This window comes from Macaca nemestrina, chromosome 5 (assembly GCF_043159975.1).
Source record: "Macaca nemestrina isolate mMacNem1 chromosome 5, mMacNem.hap1, whole genome shotgun sequence".
NCBI lineage: Eukaryota > Metazoa > Chordata > Mammalia > Primates > Cercopithecidae > Macaca > Macaca nemestrina.
Genome location: NC_092129.1, coordinates 181327663 through 181348061, shown reverse-complemented (window position 1 = coordinate 181348061; position 20399 = coordinate 181327663). Strand labels below are relative to the sequence as shown.

Genomic DNA, 20399 nt, shown 5'->3' with positions numbered 1-20399 from the left:
CATGTGGTTGTATAATGGAGTTCTTCTTTCTTTAGATTATGTGCAGACTACAGAATTAGATTTTCCTTGTTAAAATTTTAAATATTACAGAAATATAGAAGGCAAAAAATGGAAGGTTTTTTCCCATATCTCCTTCCCCAAACCTATCTCAGAGACAACCTCTGTTAGCAGTGCAAAGTGTCACCTTTTAAACCTCTTCCCATAGATTCACATATATGAATGTACATATACAGGGTTTCATTCATATAAATGAGATCATATTATACACATTGCATTGCAAGTTACATTTTTCACTTAATTTTTCATGGTCTTTTACAATAAGTGCATTTGAACCTATTGTGATTTTTTAAATTCTGCATAGTTCACACTACAATTAAATTATTCTCCTATTGAAGGAAAATTAAAATTGAATTAATTCCACTTCATTTTCTTTGTTTTTTCCCTCCCTCCCTCTCTGCCTTCTTTCCTTCTTTTTTTCTTTTTCTTTCCTTTTTTGCTATTCAAAAATAATGCTAACTGTATGCTTAGAAATGGTTAAGATGGTAAATTTTGTTTTTCTTTACCACAATTTTTTAAATAATCCTACAAAAATGCCTTTACAAATACTACAGAGAAAACCTCAACATATCTAAGCATGTATGCAAATACTTATGCAGATCAGACACCTCCAAGTGAGATGCTGGCCCAAAAAGAATGTCCATTTAAAATGGAAAGGCTGCCCACTTCCTTTCAAAAACCCTTAATCCACATTTCCACACACAAGGTAAGGATGCCTGTTTTCTCATATGCTCACCAACACTGGATATTATCAATCTCTAAATTAAAACACAGCAGAACAAGAATTTCTGTCATGATTGTGCACTCTGTGTCTTGGTTCATTTGTGTTGCTATAAAACACACACACACACACACACACAAGGCTGGGTAATTCACTGGCTCACAGTTCTGCACACTGTACAAAAAGCATGGCACCAGTATCTGCTTCTGGTGAGGCCTCAGGCTGCTTCCACTGATGGCAAAAGGTGAAGGGGAACTGCCATGTGCAGAGATCACAAGGCAATAGATCAAAAGCAAGAGACAGAGGGCAGGGGTCAGGTTTTTTGTTCTCAGGGGAACAAATAAAGCCAGAAGTCACTCATTACCTCGAAGATGACACCAAACCATTCATGAAGGACCTGCCCCCATGATCCAAATACTTCCCATTAGACCCCATCTCCAACATTGGGGATCATGTCTCAACACGAAATGTGGGGGTACAAACATCCAAACCATTGTACGTTGTCTCATAATGGCTAGGTAATGCAAAACAGACGAACACAAAACAATAAACAAAAAACAGACACTAGAGGCGTATCAGTTAGAAGGATGTCCTCTTTCTTATTTGCATATACCATTACATACATAGTAAAGATCATTTGCCTATTGCAAAATCATATAGCAGAAACTCCAAGATGATTTACTGAAAATTCTTAAATTACCAAAAGAATATACCAAATTGGTCATGCACAAGATAAATGTATAAACGTCAATGGTTTACTTATATGCCATCCATAATCAGGTCGGGGGAAATGCTATTGTTTAAAATTGTTACTAAAATTTAGAGATAACCATAACAAGAAAAAAAAAAAAAAAAGATGTGTAGGATTTATATTGAAAAAAACTCAAAAAAAAGGTCTTAATAAAAGTAGTATAACAAAAGGGCTTGAATAAATGGAGACTCTTCTCATTTTCCTTAATGAGATGACTAAACATTGTAAATACATCAATTTACCCAAGTAATTTATATGCTTAATGTCATGCTAACCCTTCCCCCCAAAAAACTCTCAACAAGTTAAAAAAATTACTTGGAGTATTAAAAAATTATTCTAAAGTTCACTTAGAAAAATAAAGATGGAAAAATAGGAATGAACACTAGGGAAAAATAGATTTACAAATAATATCCAGAAATTGGCTATTAAGAAATAAATGAAATTATGCTTTCTCCTGAATGTCAATAACACAAAATCAAATTCCATGTGAATTAAATCATTACAAAAATAAAAGTTTAGAGGAAAAAATAACTTTTATTTAACTAGTTTATGAATGGAAAAGTACTTGTAAGAATGGAAGTGGTGTCAGAAATCACAAAGGGAAAAATCTAGATTTGATTATAGAGGAAAACAAAATGCTGTTTATTAATGAAACATCGTAACAAAATTTAAAAGGCAATACAAGAATGAGAAAAAATATAAGACGGAGGGATAATATCTTTAATAGGCAAAAAGATATGTAAAAACCGAGTAGAAAAGTAGGTGTGTGAATGACAATTCATAGAGGAGGAAATTCAAGAGCCAATAAATGCATAAAACACTTTCACCACTAATGAAAGAAATGCAATAAGTAAGTATCCACATATGATACATAATATCATACTATGTATGATATGTATCATATTATGTATCATATGCATAATATCAAAAGATACTGAGCTAGGGCTAGGCTCAGTGGCTCATGCCTGTAATCCTAGCACTTTGGGAGGCCGAGGTAGGCAGATTGTTTGAGGCCCGGAGTTCAAGACCAACATGGCCAACGTGGTGAAACCCCGTCTCTACTGAAAAATACAAAATTAGCCGGGTGTGGTGGCAGGCACCTGTAATACCAGCTACTTGGGAGGCTGAGGCAAGAGAATTGCTTGAATCCAGGAGAAGGAGATTGCAGTGAGCCCAGATCATGCCACTACACTCCAGCCTGGGTAACAGAGTGAGACCCTGTCTCAAAAAAAAATAAAATAAAATAACTGAACCAGGCACTTGACCTCCAAGATGTCCACTTGGCCACTTGGCCCTTTTCCAAGTGTACTTCACTTTCTTTCCATTCCTCCTCCTCTAAAGTTTTAATAAACTTTCACCCCTGGTCTAAAACAAACAAACAAACAAACATCTTTCATCTCATTTTTTACTCAGCATTATCTATCAAAGGGACTGGATGTCCCATCTAGTTTGTACTTTACTTTCTAGCTCATTACATAAGAAATGCAAATAAAAAACACAATGAGATACCACTTCACATCCACTAAGATGGCTATAACATATTTTTTTAAAAAAGGAAAAGGAAAATAGTAAGTACATTCCCATTGCTAGTGGGAATGCAGAATGGTTCAACTGCTGTGGAAAGCAGTTTGTCTGTTCCTTAAAAAGCTAAACATAGAATTACCATATGACCCAGCCGTTCCACTCCTAGACGTATACCCAAGAGAATGCAAAATAGGCACTCAAACAAACACAGGTACACAAACATTCACAGCAGCACTATTCCCAATAGCCAAAAATAGGAAACTACACAACGTCCATCAGTGAATGAGTGGACACATAAATTGTGCTATAAACACATAGTACAATATTATTTGGCCATAAAAATGAAGTGTTGATACATGCTCTTATGTAAATAAATCTCAGAAACTCGTGCTATGTGAAAGAAGCCAGACACAAAAGGTCTCAAACAATTCAATTTATATGAAATATGAAGAACAGATAAATCCATAGAGACAGAAAGCAGATTGGTGGTTGCCAGGGGCTGGAGGGAAGAAGAAATGGAGCGTTATCTGCTTAATGGGATGGGGTTTCCTTTTAGAGGAGAAAAATTTTTTTGGAACTTTAAATAAAGGTGGTGGTTACACAACGTTGTTAACAATACTAAACGGCACTGAACTTCTCACTTTAAAATAGTTAATTTTATGTTATGTGAATTTTACCTCAATAAAAAAATTCTTAAAAAACAATAAACTCAAGTGATATCCAGCCATTAAAAAAATAAGTTACAGGCCAGGCGCGGTGGCTCACGCTTGTAATCCCAGCACTTTGGGAGGCCGAGACGGGCGGATCACGAGGTCAGGAGACCGAGACCATTCTGGCCAACATGGTGAAACCCCGTCTCTACTAAAAACACACAAAAAAATTACCCGGGCATGGTGGCAGGCACCTGTGGTCCCAGCTACTCGGGAGGCTGAGGCAGGAGAATGGCCTGAACCCGGGAGGCGGAGTTTGCAGTGAGCCGAGATCCGGCCACTGAACTACAGCCTGGGCGACAGAGCGAGACTCTGTCTCAAAAAATAAAAATAAAAAATAAGTTACACAGCTCATATATAACCCACTTACTTATTACTGCACTATGAGGGGCACCCAAATATGTAAGACAGAGTCCCAACCCTTGGTTGTTGGAGGACTATCTAAGGATACAGAGATTAATAAAAATAAAAGAACTACCAAGAAAGAAGTGCCCGCCATCCTGGCGAACACGGTGAAACCCCGTCTCTACTAAAAATACAAAAAATCAGCTGGGCGTGGTGGCGGCGCCTGTAGTCCCAGCTACTCAGGAGGCTGAGGCAGGAGAATGGGGTGAACCCCGGAGGCAGAGCTTGCAGTGAGCCGAGATCGCACGGCTGCACTCCAGCCTGGGAGACAAAGCGAGACTCCGTCTCAAAAAAAAAAAAAAAAAAAAAGTGCCCTCCGAGTGAAAAATTTGTACATCTGGTTGTGGAGAAAGGAAAAACTTCTCAAAGAAGAATTTGAAATGAGCTTTAAGTGTTGAATGGGATTTTTACTGTTAAGACTTAGAGGTAGAGAAATACAGTATCATAAAGAAAGATGTGATCCCTACAAGAGGATTACATCATACCTTGAAAGACATTAAAGAGTCCAACCTGGTCATCGTCAAAGCTATGTAAGTTGGGCACAGAATTGAAGACCAGGTGTAAAAGGAGAATAGCTCTGTCCCCTTTGCATCCCCAGTGCCAAATGCAGTGTTTGGTGCGTGGTTGGTTATTGGTAGATGTCAAAAAGAAAAAAAGAAGACAAAATATACGTGTGCACTTCAAAACCTTTTTTAAAAGACTAAGCACCAGGAAATCTATAAACTAGTAGCAATATCTAGCAGCATTTATTACCACTGAGGCAGTGGGTTAAGGCATGTATTTGAGGTCTCAGGAAAGCACGGGGTCTCCAGAGTGAATTGCTTGTGGAATTCTAGAAGAACTTTGCTTGCCATCCTATGGGATTTGGGCTGCAATTTTAATACAACAGGGAATCATTATGGTCTATTTTCTCAAGATTCTGATTAAGTAGGATAAATGAGTGGTCAGTATGGAAGAGCTGAGTGTAAAGCATCACGAACTTATGCTGGCAAATCATGAGGGCAGACAGCTAAGGAATCTGCCCTCATCTTTGCACTTGGCTTTCTAGGCCCATCCTCTTGGAGTTGTAGTGGGGGTCTGGGGACACAGCAAGAGGGAAATGGCTGAGTGCAGAGTAAGTGCACCCTTTATGGAGATGAGAACCTGCCACAGAACAGAAGGCTGTTGGCTCTGTTGTGCCTGATGAAGAAAAGGAAAGGGTGGTCAGCACAGAACCTCGGGCCGGATTCCATGCAGCACTCTGCAATCACAATGCAGCCTGAGGCTGCTGCTGCCTCGGTGCCTTCTTCATTAACCTCCACAAAACTCTTGTGCACGAACTTGGACAGACACAGGTCTCCCTCCGCTGACATTGCCGACAAGTCAGCCTTGCCCTGTTGGAAGGCATCGACCATTCCCAAACGCCGAAGCACAGATTCCATGTCATAATCCTCTTGCAGTTTAAATTTTGGAAGGAGAACTTCAACCTCGGTACTCTTCATACAGTCTGGCTTGGTCCAGGCTGTGAGTTTCTCAAAAGTGAGATTTTTTTCCACCTGAAATACCAGAAATAGACTTTAAGATTCCGACTTCAGTGCACATCTACAAGCACACAGGCACTCACACAGTCCCCTTCCTCCTCTTGCACGTAGGTGTTGTTTGTCCACATAGGATCACTGGCCCCTTCATCTGCCAGAAGCGTGTGAGCGCTCCTACTTGTCCTATGTCCCATGTGCCATCCCATGCGCCACTTCCTTGACAAGGGGGAGAGACACCAAGCAGCCAGAGGCAGGAAGGCTGTGGCTGTCCTCTCCTTACCCAGCAACTCCAGAGACACCTTGTATTGTGACAAGCGTCCATGCCCAGGCGACTATGTTTGCTTTTCAAACATAGTCTTTTTAAAGACAACAAACCATTGCTAGTAAAGAAAAGGATTGGAAACGAAAGGGTTCTCAGTGTGAGCCACTCCAACAGGATTATCCGCCCCAGATGAGATTCTGCATAGTTTCCTGAGCAGAGCGGTTACAGTCAGGCAGGTGGGCAGAGGCAGAGCCAATGGCTGCTGCACACACAGACCTCTTAAGTCATGGGGTTCCACTGCCTGCCATTTGCCATGGGTGACTCTCTCACCGCAGGGATCCATGCTGAAAGGAAGCGGAGTGCCTGGATGTGCCATCAGAGGCTGTCTCTGGTCCCACCCTCTGAGCACTGGACTTCACACCTCCCCGGATGCCACGATCCCCTCTCCCAGCCTCGTTAGGTGAAAGTTAAGACTTCCTCATTCTCTATTTCAGGTTCTTAGACTTTCAAAGCATAATGCTAAGAATGATGATTATAATAACGGATCACATTTGTAGAGAGTTTACTATTTGCCAGGCAAGGTGGTAAGCTTGTTACCTGAATTAGCCACAGTTTATCCTCATCATAACCCTACCGGGCAATAACCCTAAGCTGTCATTTATGCTTTTACAGTTAAAAGTCTGCCATTCATCAAACTAGCAGGATTTTTATAAGTTTCCTCCTACCGGATTTATTTTAAAAGGCATTTTAACCGCCCCTACCCCTTCTAGCGATGAAAACACAGAGGACTGAGATGTGTAATTTGGCAGATCACGCAGACAATATTGGGAAAAGTCAGCCTTGAACCAAAGTTTGAACCCAACGCCAAGTGCCTGCACAGTGTGCGTCTGCCACATGGCCAACTCGGAAGGTAAATACAAGAGGTGCAAGTGGCGTTCGAGTTCTGCCCGCAAAGGCGTCCCTGGGTTCTTCCCGCCCGGGTCTTACGGTGCTGAGCTCCACGCCGTCGTCAGGCAGCAGCACGAGCAGGCTCAGCTCCTCCCCGGCGTAGGGCAGCTCCAGCAGCTGCGCGCGCACCTCGCCCACGTGGGCGAGCTTAAACGTGGCCTCCTGATACATCATCTGCACTGGCCTTTGCTCCTCCTGGGGGAAGGATTATTAAAAGAGGCAATTAAAAGTTTCAAAAGAGCTGCAGTTGCCTCCGATAGTGTTTCCAGCACCTGTGATGGAAACCGCCACATTCATGCCTCAATTAACACACACACACACACAAAAAGGCAACCAGTTCCTTCCTATCATCACTGCAAGCACAGTACTACCCTGGGAAAGCTTTTATTCTGCAAAATAAAATGTGATACTCTGCATTTTCCAGAGGAGAAATATTTTTCTCATTAATTTGTGCTCAGCAAATAGATCTAAGAAAACAATATAATCAAATGAAATTAAATACAAAGTTGTTTTGATTTAATTAGAAAAAAATGTGTATTGTTTTTCCTATTTATCCAAACCAACATATGAGAAAAAAAATCATAAAGTGGGATCAAACTTATAGTTCCACAACAGCATGACAGGGAGTATAAATGGGTACACTCTCTCAGAAAGAGTGATGACCTACGACCTACGTATATAGTAATCTATTTTAACCCAACCTTTTCAATTATGATACTCTAAGGAAATAACTTTTTTAAAATACAGAAGAGGCATATGCACACAGAAGTTCAGCAAAGTATTACATTTACTAAATTCACTTTTAAAAATTGATACAGGTCATCTATTATAAAAATTAAAATCATTCTAAAACCAAGGTTAGAAGAATTCTCCTCCTCCCACCCTTTGCAACTAGAGAACTAATTTTTTTCAAGTTCAAGTACACCTTACAAAAAATGCGGGAGGGTTACCTGCTTTCGTTTTCTAATTGCATTAAAATGGTATCTTTTTAGGGGCTGGAGGATTATGGAAAATTATTCTAATGCCTGCCTTAATTAAGTTTTACTTCAATGTCAAAACTAAGGTCTTTGTCATGAAGTTTTAATATTAAAAAGCTGGAAATACTGAATTAATGATAGTTAACAATTCAAATCAAAACTTACTTTAATTTTAAAAATAACTAAAGACATATGTTTTCACCTTCTCTCCTTCTACCCTGCCCTATACTGCCCCTCACTCCCACTCCCACATATCACACCACCTTAACACTTTTTTTTTTTTTTTTGCTTTCTAGCCAAGTAAATTGGGCTTAAAGGAAGATCTTTAGTTTCCAAAAATAGGTGGCAGCAATGGTTTATAAGAAATTATCAAAGGTAGTTAAGAGCAGTAATAAAACACTACATATATATTATATATATATATATATATGCAGCAAATATCTTTTATTCCTTCAGTTTTCTTCTACTGAGTTAATAAATTCATTCAGAAATACTTTAAGTTTCAAATTCCTTTTGGCTTACACTTACGTCACTTATGATTTTACAAAGTTAAATGTTTCCATTCAACTTCTTCATCAAAGTAGCAGGATGTTAAAAAGCGTCCCCCTACCTGCTTTATTTTAAAAGGCATTTCCCTTGTGTACGTTTCGTCAAACTGTTCATCCCACTTCCCTTTGAAATAGACGGCATTGACAAGAACCAGTCTGGTTTCCGCATCAATGGAGCTGCCCGGCAGCAACTCTTCAATTTTACCTTTCAAGAAAAGTAGAGACTACATTCAGTTGTTTTTGTAAGAACCTGATGTATTCGATGATCCTGGGTGACCAGTTGAGAAGCAAACTTCTGTTTTCAAATTTGCTGAGTGTGGGTTGTTACGTACAGAAATAAAAACAGCACGTGTGAGTGGCATTCATGATTACCGACGCCTTGAGAACATCCACCAAGTTGAGGATGGTGAAAGACACCTAAGTCCCTCGAGGAAAGTAGGTTGGTAGAAAGTAGAAAAATTACACCAGGTTGGAGAACAAGACCAGCAGGAAATGTGATAGGCTGAAGGGGTGTTTGTCTCACGTGGTTAAATGGAGTGTTTGACCCAACCCTTCCTGATCACACCCAGTTCTAAACTGGATGGCTCAAAGCGGGAAGAGCTGACATTGGGCACATGGGGAGTTTCTAGAAGCTTTTGGAGGAGATCTTCCTGCTGAATCCCCTCAACAAAGCACCAGACGTCTCTGGAAAAGAGAATGTGGGCAAGCAAAGATCCCCCCTTCTTTCCCTGGAGATCAAGTGGTACTTTTTCAATGAACTTCTGCTAATTCGCTGCCTCAAGAGAGCATCCGTGGCAAATACTCCAAGCAGGAATGGGGGAACAATTGCTGAGACTTTAAGTGAAGAACATCTCCCAGTCTTTACTGTCTCATTTATTCACAGAAATAGAAATGTTCCTAGTGGTATTAAGCATCATTGGTGCAGAGGAGTCTGCATCGTTCATCAGACCATCATTGGTCTTGGAGGCCAAGACTGGAACATGTCACTTTCTGAAATGTGGATGAATAAGGTGCAACCCCAAATGGAGGATATTTTCAGTCTGTGGAACTGATCAGCCCTGAGAGAGGGTCTGCAGTTAACCAACCAAATGTAGGCTTAGCAAGACAAACTAAAGGAGCTTAAGTGGAAGACATGAAAAGTCAGAAGTGACCTTAGCAGGTAAAGGTGATGGTGATGGAGGTCCCCCAGAACCTAGGAAGAGGCAGCCCAAGTGTATACCTCAGGCAAGGTCTGTCCATCAATCTCCTCACAGAGACAATGGAGTCACCTGACATGTGAATGTCACAGGCCAGGGAGAGTATATTTTAATGTAAGTTATTAAACTGGAAACCTGGCCTGAGATTCTTTTGACATTTGTTTTTTGTTTGTTTTTTGTTTTTGAGACAGGCTGGAGCGCAGTGGCGTGATCTCAGCTCACTACAACTTCTGCCTCCCGGGTTCAAGTGATTCTCATGTCTCAGCCTCCCAAGTAGCTGGGATCTGTAATCCCAAATTACAGATGGCGTGGGCCACCACGCCTGGCTAATTTTTGTATTTTTGTAGAGATGAGGGTCTCACCATGTTGGCCAGGCTGGTCTTGAACTCCTGACCTGAAGTGATATGCCCACCTTGGCCTCCCAAATTTCTGGGATTACAGGCGAGAGCCACCATCCCTGGCCCTCTTTGGACATTTGTATCAGCTACTCTGGTCCTGGAAGAATAGAAAAAAGTAAATCTCTGTTGTTGAAAACCTGAATGTCTGATCAGAACCTTTATGAGTCCATCAAGGTTCAGTATGCCAGGAGGCCCTGCCAGTCAACACTACTCTGACCATCTGAAACACCCGTGAAATTAGAGGGGCCGGAGTGGAGAGGTGGAGGTGGGTGAGGAGAGACAAAAGGAGGGATAGGAGGGAGAGGAGGAGGAGGGAGGATGTAAGAGGAGGGAAGGAGGAATAGGAAGAGCTGCAGGAGGAGGGGTTGGGAGGAGGGTGGAATAACTTGTCATTCTGACCTTCCGTCTTCTTTGAGACCCAAGTGTTGATGTGTTCCCTGGACTCTTCTGCAGCTTTGATGAAGGAAAGCTCCTCCAGCTCAGCATGGTAGAATTGAAGACAGGATTCCTTAAACGTCTTTGGAGAGAAAACGTTCAGTGAGCCTGCATTGCTAAATACAAATGTCAACAAACTTCCAAAAATTCTAAATATGTTATCTCTTTTTAATAAAAAGAATACACACAACTCTTTAAAAGTGATCATATTAAGATATGTTAAATTATCAGAGTTTGTGAATAGGTATGCATTGGACCCTGAATAACCAGAAATGAACTTGAGAATTTTACCTTTCAATTTTACCTTTCAAGAAAAGTAGGGGCCGGGCGCGGTGGCTCAAGCCTGTAATCCCAGCACTTTGGTAGGCCGAGACGGGCGGATCACGAGGTCAGGAGATCGAGAGACCATCCCGGCTAACACGGTGAAACCCCGTCTCTACTAAAAAATACAAAAAAACTAGCCGGGCGAGGTGGCGGGCGCCTGTAGTCCCAGCTACTCGGGAGGCTGAGGCAGGAGAATGGCGTAAACCCGGGAGGCGGAGCTTGCAGTGAGCTGAGATCCGGCCACTGCACTCCAGCCTGGGTGACAGAGCAAGACTCCGTCTCAAAAAAAAAAAAAAAGAAAAGTAGAGACTGCTTTTGGAATACTAATGCAAGGTGTAATTATAGAATTGTGGTCTTTAAAGAAAGGAAGTGGCCGGGCGCAGTGGCTCAAGCCTGTAATCCCAGCACTTTGGGAGGCCGAGACGGGTGGATCACGAGGTCAGGAGATCGAGACCATCCTGGCTAACACAGTGAAACCCCGTCTCTACTAAAAAATACAAAAAACGCCGGGCGCGGTGGCTCAAGCCTGTAATCCCAGCACTTTGGGAGGCCGAGACGGGTGGATCACGAGGTCAGGAGATCGAGACCATCCTGGCTAACACAGTGAAACCCCGTCTCTACTAAAAATACAAAAAAAACTTAGCCGGGCGAGGTGGCAGGCGCCTGTAGTCCCAGCTACTCGGGAGGCTGAGGCAGGAGAATGGCGTAAACCCGGGAGGCGGAGCTTGCAGTGAGCAGAGATCCGGCCACCGCACTCCAGCCTGGGTGACAAAGCGAGACTCCGTCTCCAAAAAAAAAAAAAATAATAAAATAAATAAAGAAAGAAAGAAAGGAAGTTTAGGTTGGGCATGGTGGCTCACATCTGCAATCCCAGCAGGCAGGAGGATCACTTGAGACCAGGAGTTTGAGACCAGCCTGGGCAACATAGTGAGACCCCATCTTAGAAAAAAAAAAGTACAATTTTTTTAATTGGTTAATGTAAGCTTCTCAGTTTCTCTAGGGTCTTTCTCCCAGACTCTGTATCACCAGATATGTTGAATACAACTTTTATTGTTCTATTGATTCAACTTACTGAGAGAAATTGACACGTTTTCTCTCCAAAGAGCCTGTTGGCTGTTCTCAGCAGGTACTGTGTGCCAGGCTTGTTCACTTCAGCGAGAAGCGACTGGAAACCTCGATGAATGTCTTCCTCTGTGTTTAAAGAAAGTGCCTGTTGTGAGAAATAATTTCAAAGTTATCAAGATAGCTCTTTGGTGGATGGGGAAAGGAGAGAGAGGGGACAGAAAACAGGCGAGTAAAAGATGTAGCCATCCTGCCTGAATGGATCTCGCTGGTTTAAAGGTGAGTAACAGAAAAAAAATGACAAGGGTGAGAAAAGCTCATAAAAGAGGGTGTGATAAAATCTGGCATCCAAAGGAAAATATAAATGTGCCCTAAGTGGTGGGAAAATTACCTCTAAAATTTATAGAAAAACAAAAAAGATGCAGTTAAAAAGTTAAAAGCAGAAAAAATGCAAGGAAACATAGACAGAAATACAACCATCAGAATCCTCAAAAGGAAATAAGGATATTAAATGAGCAATGTGATTAATAAGACAATAACACAGTTATTAAAATTGTACCCTATAGTGACTATATGTGTGTGTGTTACTTAAATATTTCAAAAAATATAACACATATTGGACCATAAGAAAAGTCTCAAAGTCTCAATACATTCTGAAATACAGAAATTATATAGATTATATCCTCTAACTTCAATGTAGTAACAAATAATCAACATTATAAACAAAATGCCAACAAAATGAAAATGACATACAAAATATTACTGAAAACACTTTTCTAAATAATTAACTCTTCAAAGTAACAATTAAAATACTCTTCCAAGCCAGGCACAGTGGCTCAAGCCTGTAATCCCAGCACTTTGGGAGGCTAAAGCAGGAGGATTGTTTGAGTCCAAGAGTTTGAGGCTAGTCTGGGCAACATTGCGAGATCCCATCTCCAATTAGCTGGGCATGATGGTGTGTGCTGTGGTCCCAGCTACTTGGAAGGCTGAGGTGGGAGGACTGCTGGAGCCCGGAACTTTGAGGCTGCAGTGAGCTGTGATCAAGCTGCCACACTCCAGCCTAGCAAGATCATGTCAAAAAAAAAAAAAAAATCCCTCTTCTAAACAAATATTTAAAATATTCTTCTAGGCTGGGCACAGTGGCTCATGCTTGTAATCCCAGCACTTTGGGAGGCCGAGGCGGGCAGATCACTTGAGGTCAGGAGTTCAAGACCAGCCTTGCCAACTAGGCGAAACCCTGTCTCTACTAAAAATACAAAAATTAGCCAAGTGTGGTGATGCATGCCTGTAATCCCAGCTACTTGGGAGGCTGAGGCAGGAGAATCACTTGAACCCAGGAGGCAGAGGTTGCAGTGAGCCAAGATCACACTATTGCACTCCAGCCTGGGCAAAAGAGCAAGACTCTTCCTCAAAAAACAAACAAACAATATTCTTCTAAATAAGTATACGACACATAATTTAGAAAATAATCAAAATATGGGTGATATATATTAGACCAAAGAGTTCGGCCAAAGAAAGTTAAAACATAGCATTGTTTTCAATATTACCAAGAAAATAATAAAATGCTAAAACTTTACATCATTATGTTAGAGAAGATACAGAAAAACTCCTAAGGAATTTTGGAACAAACACAAAATGATCAATGAATCCAAGAGCTGGTTCTTTAAAAGAAAACACACATACATACATAACAGACAACCACCCACCACATATTAAAAAAAGCACTCCAAAGGAAAGTTGTATGTGAAAAAGAGGTTACAGCAATATAAACAATGGGAATGTTAAAACAAAAACGCTATATAATTATTTTCAGTAAAGTACAGATTATAAGTTACCAAACGCCAGTCAAAAATATGAATATTAGCCAGGCATTGTGAAGTGTGCCTGTAATCCCAGCTACTTGGGAGGCTGAGGCAGGAAAATCACGTGAACTTGAACTCCAGAGTTGGAGGTTGCAGTGAGCTGAGATAGCACCACTGCACTCCAGCCTGGGTGACAGAGCGAGACTCCATCTCAAAAAAAAAAAAAAAACCCACAGAATCTATCAATCAGTCACAATGCACAATGAATGAACAAAAAAAAAGAGAGCGAGAATTACTCCTAAAAAGGCTTAGATGATCTTTTGAGGGATTTTTTTTCTAATATTCAAGCAATTTCTATTTCTCATGCAATACACACTGTCCTATAACATAGAAAAAAGAGGAAGCTGCTAAATTTATTTTAGACAGCTCATAGACTATTGATAAGAAACCCTGTCAAAAATAGAACAAAACCAAAAGCTAAGACAAATTTCACCCAAGGCTGTGACACCACTATTACTATTCACAGCCAACACATGTTGAGACTTGCTTTACATGGCCTGTCTCACCAAATCCTCACATGAGCTGAAAAAACAGTTATAAAAGTAAAGATACCATATAATCACCAAAGTACAAAATGTCAAGTGAAAATGGGGAAATAGAATCGGGCGTGGTGGCTCACGCCTGTAATCTCAGCACGTTGGGAGGCTGAGGCGGACGGACCACGAGGTCAGGAGATCGAGACCATCCTGGCTAACACGGTGAAACCCCGTCTCTAAAAATAAAAATTAGCCGGGCGAGGTGGCGGGCGCCTGTAGTCCCAGCTCCTCGGGAGGCTGAGGCAGGAGAATGGTGTGAACCCAGGAGGCGGAGCTTGCAGTGAGCAGAGATCGTGCCGCTGTACTCCAGCCTGGGCGACAGAGTGAGACTCTGTCTAAAAAAAAAAAAAAAAAAAAGAAAGAAAAAGAAAATGGGGAAATAAGAGTGGAGGAAGATGCTTTACATTATCAAGGGTGGTTGTCTCTGCGTGATGGATCCATAAGGATTTTTTTTCCTCCCTTCTACTTTTTTTTTTTTTTTAATTTTATAGTGGACTTTTACCAGTTATATAATGAAGGAAAAATAAATAATTCTTTAAAATATTTCTGCTGCTATTAATGCTTCCCTTCATGTTACAGGTAGCAATGTGTACTCAGTATGTCTGGTGTCTCACGAGTATCCAGGTGAACACTGGAGCCATGGAGAGCTCCGTGTCACACCTAAGACGGTACCCAAACAATTTTGGTGCTCTCAAAAAAGCTTCCTATAAGGGTTTATCAGTGAGTCTAAAATATAGAAAAAGATCATAAGATTTAAGCATAAGGAACCTCAGAACCAAAATGGAGTCACTAATGTTAAAAACAAAAACTAAAACTAAAACTAAAACTTTGACAGAGACAGCGAAGGCCATGAAGAGAGGGTTCTCACGCTTGAATGCCTGATAACAAAACTATCACAAAGGACTCCGTAAAAAACTACACTCTTGCACAAAGGCCATCACAGCCTTACACAACAAAATACTTGTACAAGGATGTCTACCCAGGAACTCCCCATCCAATCTCACACTGGCATCACCTTCGTTATTGATCTTTTTGCCAAAAATAACTATTTCAAAGGGATTATGTAATCCTCTTTACTTTTTCCTTTAAAAATCTTAGTGTTATTTCACCTCCCTGAATACACACATAGCTTGCTATGGCATGCGTATTTTCATTGTAATGCCCTTTTTCCAAATGTATATATTTTAGAGAGCTTCTCTGTGCTTATTATTAAGGCTGGTAGCCTTTATACATAAACCTTCCCTCCTTCACACAATGAGCTGGGAAATTATTAAAATGAGTAATTCACTACTGAAAAGTGTCATCAAAGGAAAAAAAAAGAGTCATATTGAACAAAGGACAACTCCCATGATGAAGGCGTGTCCAGGGGCCTGTGGTCAGGGATGATGCAAGCTTTCAGTTTCATCTCAGGTGTATGTCCCCTCTCCTTTCCACAAACGTCTGGGGACAAGCACTGATCTTGAGTCATTTTCAGAGGTTCTCTGAGCATTGGTGAGACTAAGCTGAGCAGTACCTGCACGGTGTGCAGCGGTAACTAAGCACTTGCCCTGGAATCCTTCTGGCAAGTTTCTGTCGATGCCCTCCCTGAGCTGTTGGTACAGAAACAGCTTGAAACAGGTATTAACCCTCCTTACCAATGAAAGTTGATGGTTACAGTCTCTTGCGGCAAAAAAGAGGTAGGTCTTTGCAACTTATGTTTCAAATAATTTCAGTATCATTTTCTAAACAAAGATTCCGTGCCAGGACAAGACAGCTTGGATGGTCTTTTCCAAGGGATTAACGGAGGAAAGTTTCCCCCAAATAAATCTCGGTGGAGCAGAGTTCCTGCCTCCCTGCCCTGCCCCCCTTCTTCCCCAGTGGACCCCCGCCTCCCTGAAATGGCCAGTGCATACTCGGGCCCCGGTCCTGCCCTCCTTTCTCAGTGGCTGTGGAGTATGAGTGTGATGCTGGTGACAGAACACGCAGCCCAGGCCAGTCCCTGCTCCTGGGACACAGGCAAGCTTACCTGGGCCATCTGGGTTGCGGTGTTTCCCTTTGCCCCTAGGAGAACCATGGCCAGGGCAGAGGAGATGCTCACAGGAGAACAAAACACGTTGCGTGTGGGGTTGTCTTGACATAGTATCTTTAAAAGGCGTATGGCAAAGGTACCACTTGCATTAGAAAGAGTTTCCATGATGCGGGGCCTGGAAGTGAAGAATAAAGAGAAATGCAGTTTTGACACTCCCTGAATGTTACTGACCTACTTACTACAGGGCAATTTTGGAATCGTACTTTTTGTTTTCTTCTCAAAGTTCATAAGTATTTCAAGTTGGAGAAAAAATTATTTTCTGTTAGTCTCCAGCCAAAAACTAAGGGAGGAGGAGGAAAATGCTGTTCTTATTCTTGCATGCATTTACAAAGAGTTCTTGTGAGATTTTCAACTGGGGACCAGCAAATATTAAGGTAATTAGCTAAGTGTGGTGATGGCAGCAGCTCAAACCAGCAATAGCAACAGAACTGGCTCGCCTGCAGAGCTCTCTCTCCCTCTCTCCCTCTCTCTCTCTCTCTCTCTCTCTCTCTCTCACACACACACACACACACACACACACACAGAGAGAGAGAGAGAGAGAGAGAGAGAGAGAGAGAGAGACAGAGAGGGAGCGCTGGGAGTAGTGAACTCCAATTCTTTCCGTAAGGACCTGATTGTCCCATCTGAGGAAGAGAATGGGCTCAGGGAGGAGGAGGAAAATGCTTTTCTTATTCTTGTATGCATTTACAAAGAGTCCCTGTGAGATTTTCAACTGGGCACCAGCCTGTGGCCTCCCTGTCATTCAGCTGATACACAAAAGACACTGAGAGGCTGACTCTGACCCAGAGACAGACAGCTGTGAGGCAAGGAACTGTCATCCACAGAGGCAAGTGAGTGTGTACTGGACAGCTGGGATGGAACCAGTCTGCTCCCAGTCAGCCAGCCTGCCCCAGGCCCACACGGCCTGACATCCCAGTAACTCCATTCAGAGCTCCTGCCCATCACTAGCTTCTGGACATCATGTGACCCTTGAACACTGAAAGTGGGACTTAGACAATTGTGTGTTGTTTTGGCTTCGTTTTGTTTTGGTTTTAATGTGCTTGCTAACTCAGAAACATCTATTTGGGAGCTTTACTCATTACTCCCAGCAAAAGCCATGAGTGTAGATTGTGCATGAGAGGAAGGAACTGATCCCTGCAGAACGCCAGAATGGAAAGGCAAGAAACAGCCCAAGGTGAGGAGTAAAACAGGCGAGAACAAGGGGGTGGTGCCTGTGAAGCCACTGGAGGCCAAAGTGTGAATGTGAGGGGGTGGGTCTCTTCGCCACAGGTCTGAAACCAAATGAACCCCCACCCCCAGGCTGCAGTTCCCAGTGCCCTTGGAAATGAGACCCTCACTCCTCCAGGTGAGCCTGGGAGACCTCCCTGACCCCTTTCCATCCCCCTCGTCCCCCACACCCATCCCCAAGGCTTGCACTCTGTGTCCACATTTCTTTCCACTTTGGATCCTGTGCCTGGCCTAGTGCCCAGGCCCCCTCCCGAGCCTCTGGTCTCCTAGAGCCACTCCCCATTGTCAGAACACCTCATCTGTGCTCCCCAAAATGCCACACAAAGCACTGGAGAGCCTTGGACAATGAACACAACCCACTTCCCCCAGCCACCACCGGGCCACAGCCACACAACATCCTCAGAAAGCCGTGTCTTAATCCTCTTGTCCTTCGTCCTAAATCTCCCGGGACCCTCAGGATCCGCTCAAAGCCACCTTGTTAAAACGTTTCTTCGGCCGGGCGCGGTGGCTCAAGCCTGTAATCCCAGCACTTTGGGAGGCTGAGACGGGCGGATCACTAGGTAAGGAGATCGAGACCATCCTGGCTAACACGGTGAAACCCCGTCTCTACTAAAAATACAAAAAACTAGCCGGGCGAGGTGGCGGGGCCTGTGGTCCCAGCTACTCGGGAGGCTGAGGCAGGAGAATGGCGTGAACCCGGGAGGCGGAGCTTGCAGTGAGCTGAGATCCGGCCACTGCACTCCAGCCTGGGCGACAGAGCGAGACTCCGTCTCAAAAAAAAAAAAAAAAAAAAAAAAAAAGAACGGTTTCCTCTCCACCTGCCCCCTCCCTTGATCCAGCCTCGCTCAGGTCACAGCCTCCACCTCTGGCCATCCTGAACCCCTCCCAAAGTCACCTCTTCACAAACTCCTGGTCCCCCTTACAAGGCCCCATGTCCATCACGGGATTAATTCTACTCACCCTCAAACACCGCGGCCCGGAGGCTTGATTCCCTCCCTCCCTAAAGGAGGTTCCCTTGACCCCGCCGGCGCAACCCTCCCCAGCACGACCGTTCGTCTCGAAGGTGACTCCTCATCTTGCTGGCCGTCCCCACAGACCGCAGGCCCTGCAGGCGACGGCTGAGCCTGGCTCCGCGGATTCACAGTCCCTGGAGGAGTGATCCGGGGAAGGACGGACCCCAACCGTTTCGCTGAATTATTGAAAGAATTAGGATGGATAAGAGTGCTCGGATTTGGAACTCGAGACTGGTGGCTTTATTTTTTTGTTGTTGTTGGTGGTGGGGTTTTTTGTGTTTTTTGGGGATTTTTTTGTTTACTTTTGTTTTGAGAGGAAGTCTCGCTCTGTCGGCCCGGTTGGAGTGCAGTGGCGCAATCCCAGCGCACTGCAACCTCCGCCTCCCGAGTTCAAGTGATTTTCCTGCCTCAGTACGTAGCTGACATTATTACAGGCGTTCGCCAACATGCCCGGCAAATTTTTGCATTTTCAGTAGAGACCGGTTTTCACCACGTTTGTCAGGCTGGTCTCGAACTCCTGATCTTAAAGGATCCGCCCGCCTCGGCTTCCCAAAGTGCTGGGATTACCGGCGTGAGCCACCGCGCCCGGCCGAGACTGGTGACTTTAAAGGACAGAGAAGAAGCAGGACAGACGTCATCCTGCGGCTCCCAGAGCAGAGAGGAGCAGTGAGAAAACAGGGCCGGCAGGTGGGGAGGAGGCTGCAAAGCAGGGCTTCCGCCCGGCAAGGGCAGCGAGGAGGCCTCGGAGAGGGAATGGCCCGCGCTGGCTGTGGGCCGCCAAGGCGGAGGCCGGCTGCGCGCTCCAGGGCACCCCCGGAGACCGTTGCTGACCCCACCGAGAAGGCACCGCCTCTCCGGGGCTCTTGGCTGAGCGACCGCTCCTGCCCTCCGGTCCCACCTCTCCGTGGCAGCCGGGTCTTGAAGCTCGCCACTCCCGTGCTCCACCCCGGCCCCGCGCGGGGACGCCCGCACCTACCACCTGGTCCAGCGCCGCCGCCGTTTCCGTGCCGCGCTCCGAGCCTGGACGCCGATCCCGGAGGCGCAGGACCCGGCCCTGCTGCTGCGCTCGCCGCGGACTCCCACTAGGGCCTCTGCGGGCACCGCTTTTATACCGCAGGGTCGGGCGCCTCCCACGCTTTCTGCTTTCAGGCGGAGCCTGGCGGGACCAGCGGGGGCGGCGCGCGTGGTGGCCGAGGTCAGGGCTAGGGGAAGGGGCAGGCCAGGGTCCCCCAGTCCTCCCGGCCCAGGGCGAGGTCCGCGAATGCTCCCGCCAGCCTGAGGCCCGCCAGGTCCCCAAGGCGCGCGCCCGGCCTCGGCCACCGGCAGCGCCACTGCCGCTTCGGGATCGGGTTCTGAACCCAGAGAAGTTCTGAGCCCAGAGAAGTGGGTGGGAGCCTGCGGGGCCCAGGGCCTCCGCGCCAAGAAACAAGGGGTCTGCGGGAAAGGAGACAGAGCCTGGAACCCTGGGCTTTTCTACCTCAGGAAGCGAAGGTCGGGTGACAGCCAAGCTCCATGTTCCAGTGGGAAGGCCCCATGGGTCTGTGTTCCACGCCTCTTGTCATGAATATGAGGGATTCACTTAGAACCAAAGCGTTTGTTCCAGGTCCCACCACTAACTAGTACCATTTGTTCCAGGTCCCACCACTAACTAGTACCGGTCCCGGGCCCAGAACCAGGCTCCTCACTCCTGGCGCCCGAGCCCCTCTCCAGCCACAGGTGCTTGGGCTGCGGTGCGGTGTAAGCAGCCCCATTTTCCCGCGAAGTGATGGGAAGAGACACTGAGTCACATGGGCTCCGGACACTCCTTGTGTCCTCTCTCGGGGGTCCAGAGGCAGGGACTCGGGGGAGTTGATGCAGC

General features: G+C 44.6%; 1 protein-coding gene across 2 annotated transcripts; it reads right to left on the bottom strand.

The window, feature by feature from the left end:
- Nucleotides 1-1353: 1353 nt before the first annotated feature.
- On the bottom strand, nucleotides 1354-19636 carry LOC105487311 (serpin family B member 9). 2 transcript variants are annotated; one of them, XM_011750758.3, is made up of 7 exons: nucleotides 19518-19636; nucleotides 16239-16416; nucleotides 11846-11983; nucleotides 10414-10531; nucleotides 8483-8625; nucleotides 6935-7090; nucleotides 1354-5703 (listed from the first exon to the last, which is right to left on the bottom strand). In XM_011750758.3, exons 2-7 carry the CDS (start codon nucleotides 16404-16406, stop codon nucleotides 5296-5298), a joined length of 1131 nt encoding a protein of 376 aa, XP_011749060.1. In that variant the 5' UTR covers nucleotides 16407-16416; nucleotides 19518-19636; the 3' UTR covers nucleotides 1354-5295. The 2 variants fall into 2 exon arrangements, with proteins under 2 accessions (XP_011749060.1, XP_011749061.1); XM_011750759.3 differs by having other exon boundaries at nucleotides 19514-19588.
- Nucleotides 19637-20399: the final 763 nt, after the last annotated feature.